Raw genomic sequence first — 7415 nt, 5'->3', positions numbered from 1 at the left:
GTTTTTTCATTTAAGTCGTTTACCTAGGCAAATGTGCCTTTTAGGCAAAGAACCTTTTCAACAGAGACGTTTTGACAACCAGCTAACGCTCTGAACAGGGCCGTGTGTCACGTGTGATGCCAGCCGGTCTTCTTAGAGCCTAGGTAGAGGCAATCTGGCGGGTCAAGGTAAAGTCAATCGTCAAAGGTACTTCTTTCGCAATCGACCAAGAGCGGATGCCGACGGCGTCATTATACGCTTACTCCCACATCCTCAGCGTGAAGGATATTCGCACCGAGGGTATTTTCTGAGCAGATCAGACGGAACGTTTTTCTCTGTATAACTCTGCTCAGACACTGCAAAGCGGGCTCCCACGGGATGATTGTTCTCGCAGAAGTAACGTTGATCGGTATCACTAATGAACGTAGATTTACGAAGCTGAACTAGGTGCTTCATTCACCTCTATTCGACTTCAGTCAGATCTCAGTTGTCGCACCGAGAGGGCGCTTCCGATGAAAAATAGTTATTATGCAACTGCACAGTTGTCGTTCATTGAAAATATATGAAAATCATTTTGTTCGCAGGAGCTTGCGTGGCCGAAGGAGACCAAACGCAGTGAAACGTTTAATTTCGAAATACGAAACAATGTAAGTTAATAAAACAGATGTCGATTATCGTTAACGAATCTAGCTACTTACACAGGCGCTTCTGCAGATAACAAAAATGGTTGAAAGGTGAAATGAAATTCAGCAGTTTTTTTGACAAGTTGTTGACTGAAATATGCCTACACTTTTTATTCCTTAACGTTCACAGCGTTGCTTGCTTACACAAATTGTGTGATATATATGCGTCGTTGGCAGGATGGAAAACGCTTTACACCGGCGCTGCAGAATAAATTGAAGATGAAAACCGCGATTTTTTGAAATAATACCTGTAAGAACCATCATCGATGAGGTGTCTGGGTTTTTATGTTTGAACAAAGCAAACGATGCATTTGCACAAAATGGTTCATGAAAAGCGTGTATCTCTATTTTTCCATCATAACTACCAGACCTTTAAGGGTGAAAAACACATAAACATTTATTTCCTTAATCCCAAAGATTATGGTCGTATTGAAAATCCGAAATTGTCAGCCCACCATTAGCATAGTTTATACCCATCCTTGGATCATATCCTTGTTCAAGGACTACTATTGTGAAAGATCGTCAAAAAATGAAGTCGTTACATTTTTGCTAATATCCAATGGGTCTATCTCTGAAGATTGGTCCGACGAACAAATTCGTCGGACCGATCTTCAGAGATAGACTCTAAACTAGAAATGCGTTCCATTTCATACACGAAATACACGAGATCCAGTCGAAATGGTGTACTGATTGTCTTGCAAGAAATATTTATCTGCAAACGGGAGAAAATATTGGACCGTGGAATACATTATTTCGAATGCTTCATAAACTGTTATAGTGGGATATAAATGTATAAAATGTCTTCTGGTGCTTTTTTCTTAAAATATTATATATATATTTTTTTTTTTACTTGTTTGCTGTTTACATCAGAATTAGTCGCAAATCGAGTTAAGACCATTTTTTAAGCGCTGATGAATATTATGTTCTACCTTTTCTACTGTAAACTTGCAGCTTCCCTAATCTTATCGGACAAATGCTGTGGTATCTGATTAGGCCTGTAGGCGTATCTAACGAATTTAAAAATTCGCGCCATAACACAAATACCTATATATTAAAGTACTCAAAATATCTACAAAATGTAGGAAATGAAACTGCTGATATAGACCAGATTGCAAGATTAGACACACACAAATCTAGAGTAGGCTATGTACACCCCTTTTTGAACAGTCGTCAACGAACGATGTTTGTCTTGTTCTTCCAAAAAGTAAATCTAAATATTTTTTTCAGCTGTACAGCCATCTAGCTGGCAAAGACTTACGTAATATTCCCGAAAATGTTTCCTTCTAAACGAAGTGTCGACGACACTACACATATAGTCAATTCCCGTTCACGAAAATCATTTCTGCTTTCTGGACGAGCTTTTGTGGACTTAATAAAAATGTACAGGCTCGTAATCTTATTATCAGATTATTAAATGTACATTGCCGAATAAGTTTGAATAAAGGCTCCGTGCGGTTGGCAAAAAAGGATCGAATCGTATACGATGTTGACGAGTCTTCTGAATGTTCAACATATGACTCACCCACGGTCTATCAGTATATGCATTATGGCAACACATAGCGAGGTCCCATCGAGTATTATGTACATTTCGCATGGTAAACCTCTTATTTCTCTCCCAGCAGCAATTTTGGTAGTCTTTCTATACATTTCTTACCTTTCCATCGCTGCTTCTTCCAAGTTTGCCCCGGTTTTCTCCCTGGCAGGCATCGTGCCTCTCCCACGGCCGTACGGTGGCCTGGCAGAGGGCACAGCTCGCGTGGGAGTGGAGATGGTGGTGGCGAAACCCGGCCTGAACTCGGCTTGTTCTCCGGCACCCTTTAAAGTCGGCCACTTACCGACCGGGCCGTACACTCGGCAGCGGAGCGCGTAGAAAGCTGTAACGCACTGCGGAAAACCTTCAGCTCTAGCAGCAGCACTTCCATCTATTTACTTTCGGATTTCTCCTCAACAACATCCCAAAAACTTCTAAGCGACAGAAAAAAGTACGTGCATTCTATCCCAATGCTTCCGCAGAGTTACTACTTTAACAGACGCATCTAGTAGGTATGCTTAGTTGTACGTTCATCATAGTAAACTACCAGATGTATAAGCTCAAAGTGTGGCAGGGTGAGTTGTGCACGAGGCTAGCTTCATCAAATGGATTATCTCGTGCGATGACTCTGCAAACGCCAAAGGAGATACGCAAGTGGATAGAAGAGTATCGTGCAGGACAGTGCTTTTAACCCGAGTGCCTGTGTATTCTGCTGTTGGTGAATTTGTAACGCCGACCGTTTCTAAAGTAGTCCATAATCAGTCATTAACAGAACTAGACAGTCCTGTATTGTGAATATAATTCTCGCACTTGTTCAAATCAAAGCTTTCTCTTTTGTTTTCAAGTTACACTCTCACTTGAATAGGTTACAGCTGTTCAAAGGGTATATTTGGCTATGGTAGTTATGTAGTTTAGCGTTTTCCACTATCAGCTATTGCGTCTCATAGCCTCTTTAGGCCATTCAGATGTCCTTACTTATACGCGAATAACCTGTACCAGTGGCTGATTTTATTTAGACATTTCGTTTGTGCCTTAAGCCATTTTATAGAGAGGTGGATGCTGTACATTGGTAGACAAAATTTAACAATTGGAAAACTGACAATAATGTGATGATACGATAAATGGATGTACGTCTTCAATGAAACAGATCGCTCAAAATCGTACGCGCTTTTGACAGTGCGAAGTCTCCGTTTCCTAACACTTAGATCATAAGAGCTCTGTCGTATTGTCGTAGATGCCTTTCCATCCCACAATGGAGCAGTCCAGGTGCCCGAAGTGCGCCAAAGTGGTTTACCACGCCGAGGAGATTCTCGCTGGCGGCCAAAAATGGCATAAAATCTGCTTCTATTGCGGCCTCTGCCTGAAGCGACTCGACTCGACCTGTTCCACTGAGCACGAAGGAGAAGTCTACTGCAGGCAATGTTACGGACGAAAATTTGGTCCTAAAGGTTAGTCTCTAAACTACACGCTTTTACAATGATATAATATCAATACGCAAGATATATGCAGTTGAAACATGTTCAAATATTTTTTTTCGGACCAGTTTCCTGGTCCGGACCAAATTCCCGGAATTTATACTGAGGAAGTATTCAGTAGCGAGTTGAAAATAATTTTTCTGGCGCTCTGTGACTACGCTCCTTTTGAAGGAAGCCTTCAAATGATGCATGAACATGAACTAAGGTGGTCCATATTAGCAACTAGTAGATTTTTAGGACATAATATTCATTGTGCAATTGAGGAGTCCTCTTTGAATAGTTCACATTAATGGAAACCTAATTTTTACCAGCGTCTACTTATCAATTAAGACTAGCTTTGTTACGTCAAAAGAAAAAGCTCATAGTTATTTAATTCGACACATGAAAAGGCAACTTAGGTAACAGTTATTTTAATACAGAATTATATAAACGCATTTTACTCTATTTTCCAACAATTACTTTACAAGCAATTTCAGCATTCGATCCTCTGCAAACCTATACGCGTCCATTTGTGGAAACAACTACCAATAGGTTTTCCTAATGTAATAGCTTTGTAACGCTACATTAAAACTTCATTGTTTTTGTTCATCAATGTATCGTATCTCTGTATGTCTAGATCGCTCGTTTCCTACACCTTCCTCTAGAAGGTAACCTAGGTAGAGTTTCGCTTTCCGGTATTATTATCGTTCAATCGTAAAATACTAAAAAACGTAAAACTCTAATTGTGTGGTGTATTTCAAAGATCGTTTACTATCCCCAATATCTTGGGTCATTTTGAAATTTTCAGGAGTCGGTTTCGGTGGAGGCGCGGGCTGCCTGTCGATGGATAAGGGCGAGGTGTTCGGCAATACTGAGTCTGCACGCAACAAACCCCTCGACCCGTACTATGGCCAGGCTGGCGGGTGGCAGAGGCCAACTCGGGCCTTCCACCCCAGTAATAACTAGACCGGCACTCCCGACTAAATAACGATCGCGATGATAAACTTACCCGCAGAGTGAGCGAATCCGAGAGAGAAGGGCGTCCGACAGATAGATACAAAACAAACAAGATGATAGAATAACGGGGCTTTTCCTTAATTATCTCATTTTATTCTTCTGTTTATCCCTCCCAGCCATTCGGTGCATCCATTACACAGCTAGGGGATGCAGATATACCCAGCAGACTTGTTTTCCGGTCCGATCGAGTTCCTCTATCCGAGGTTTTTTCAAGACGAAAAATACGCAGAAAAGGGGATAGTTGCTTTAATTTATGTGCAGCTAAACCAATGATACAGGGCGCGGCAAAGACAGTTATCAGTTGAAATATTCGATGATTCATAGTTAATTGGGCCATATCTCAACAAAGTAGGGTCTCTGCGAGTAAGATCGAACGCTGATAGGAATTGGCAGTACTGCCTTTGACCCAATATGTCTTCTCTATGTCATTACAATATATAGATGAAGAAATCGGTCGTTAAGGCACAATGTCAACTTTCCTTCTATTGAAATGTATACTAAGATAGAAACGCGCAAGGTGATATAGTACTATTAGTTCTGTTATAATTCCGCCATGTAATAATATACTACACCATAGATTATTAGAGGTTGTTACAAATATACGCACCGTACCTGCCATCAGTTGCAAAAGAGGTTCCGCAAATATCAGCCTCTTTTGATCGGCGTATCCATCGTGCAGTGAGCATGTAGGAGAAATGCTACCGAGTACCGAATTGATATTCAGATGAAATCATATTACCATTAATACGAGCTATTTTTTTTTTCATTTGTGTTAATAACGCAATACACACATACAAGTGTGTGATGCAAGCGACAAATGCGAGTGATGATGGAGTCTATTTATTGTAAAATATACAAAGCGATCAATACATATGAAATTGACAAGATGCAATATCGGACGAGTGTTTTCGATGATGTCCTACTTGCCCTATCGTATAGTAAATGACGCATATTTGTCCTCAGCCTTATCGCGCACAAGATGTTTACTGCAGAAGGCCTCAGGCTCAACCTAAACTAATACAGTATCAGCGCCAGCGCTAATAATCTATCAAGCTATAGTTTTATGTGAAAATTACGAGTCTTATCTTATTAACAAAAAAAAAAAGACATTCTATTTAACGTTAGCTAGAATTGTTTAGCCTATCGTAGCAATATTTATTTTTACTCGAAATTATCGCTTCTTCCTCCTGCTATAGTGTTAGAAAATTAAATGGGAAAAGTTACATATCGTGCATTTATATTCCGAAATTTTCAAAAATCCCTAACTTTCACAACCTGGTTCGAACCCTTTGCGACTGAAAAAAAGCCTCCCTGCTCAACAGCACCATGTAATCCGTATGTGACACTTAGTTTATGTATAGGAGATTGGTATAGCCTGTTTTAGGATATCCAAAAATGCTCTAGTCGAGGCCACTGTATTAAGGCATTCATTTTCTGTCACGCTATTGCTAACAGTGGAGATTCGGTAAATTATAGGCGCAAACTATTGGAGCCTTTAACAGATATAGTTACTACCACATGTCGCCTCGCGCGATCGATGAATATCTTTGTAAGAAAAGAGGATCGCTTTCAGATGTATAGCAACTGTGAACATTTCGTTTATCTCGAAGCATGGTTACAGATAGCTACTGCTGCTGAAAACTGCTTCAGGATCGTAAAAGCCTAAACTGGTACACCTCTCGTTATCTCACGGTAAAGTAGAACGTCCGTTTTGACCAAATACAGAACTTTACTGGAATACACAATTTCAACGAAAATATTACCTGGCAACATGCGGAATCGGGTCCATTGAGGGTGCTGCTGTCGTCTTAACGTGCCTGCCTGGGGTGCGTGAGATGCTAAGATCAAGTTTTACGTACACGTTTCTTCATTCGCACCGCCCTGTATTGTAACAGATATTAATCATTACGGTGAATTATGCCCCGCGTATCAAGAAGGAGAGAATCGTTGAAATTATCCGTTACTTTATAGTCCCTCCGATCTACAATTCGGTCAACAGAACGTATGTACGTGCATACTGTGACGCTAACATCGGTCTTCCAGGCCCCCCTAACGCACACGTGTGTCGAAGCTGCAGGGTTATCTCAACACGTGAATATTTTAAAAACGATAAAATATATATTTCTACTTCTCAAATAGATACCGTACTTTATCGGTAGAGCAGGGTTACCGCAGATTCTTACGGTACATAATTCAACTATTAGTAATTAATTCCTCTGCTTAATTCTCTTTCCGATAAACTTTTCGTAAACTTGGCCAAAATCAATTCTTTTCATGTGTGTTTCTCTTCAAGCCTCGACTCGAAAGTCTAATAAAGTCAACCTAGTTAATTTCAAAGAAATGTGTCATCCTTTTCGTTTCACGTTGTTTAATATCGATAAGTAAGTTTATTGTGGCCTTCTTCCGCCACAATAATTCTTCTGTATAACGAATTCGCAAATTCAAAGAACTTGTTTTGTTATTATGGTATATTCAATATACTATGATTTTTCAGCTTGAATACAATGATTCTTCGGGTTGCGTTTGAGGGGAGCTTTTATTGCTTCTATTAGATAGATTATTTTTGTTGGATAGCTCCTCTCTCTGTCTTGGTCGCGCAGGCAGACCGCGCTGTTGAACGAGTGTCGTTGTAGAGGGCGCATGCGCACTCCTGTTTGCCGAGCTCTCGTCCACTCTCGACAACATTTACTGACTGCAGCTGGGAGAAGCAGACAACCCCCTCCCCCCCTGATGGCTGTCGCTTTCTGCTCG

At 40.6% G+C, this 7415-nt stretch overlaps 1 protein-coding gene across 1 annotated transcript; it reads left to right on the top strand.

Annotated features, from left to right (window-relative positions):
• The first annotated feature begins 2488 nt into the window (after positions 1–2488).
• On the top strand, positions 2489–5558 carry LOC111266735 (muscle LIM protein 1). The gene is made up of 3 exons (XM_022844457.2): positions 2489–2644; positions 3428–3641; positions 4456–5558. Exons 2-3 carry the CDS (start codon positions 3428–3430, stop codon positions 4611–4613), a joined length of 372 nt encoding a protein of 123 aa, XP_022700192.1. The 5' UTR covers positions 2489–2644; the 3' UTR covers positions 4614–5558.
• The last annotated feature ends 1857 nt before the right edge of the window (positions 5559–7415 follow it).

The sequence above is a fragment of the Varroa jacobsoni genome, unplaced genomic scaffold (genome assembly GCF_002532875.2).
Source record: "Varroa jacobsoni isolate VJ856 unplaced genomic scaffold, vjacob_1.0 scaffold_1111, whole genome shotgun sequence".
Classification (NCBI taxonomy): domain Eukaryota; kingdom Metazoa; phylum Arthropoda; class Arachnida; order Mesostigmata; family Varroidae; genus Varroa; species Varroa jacobsoni.
This window is presented reverse-complemented; position numbering and strand designations above follow the sequence as displayed.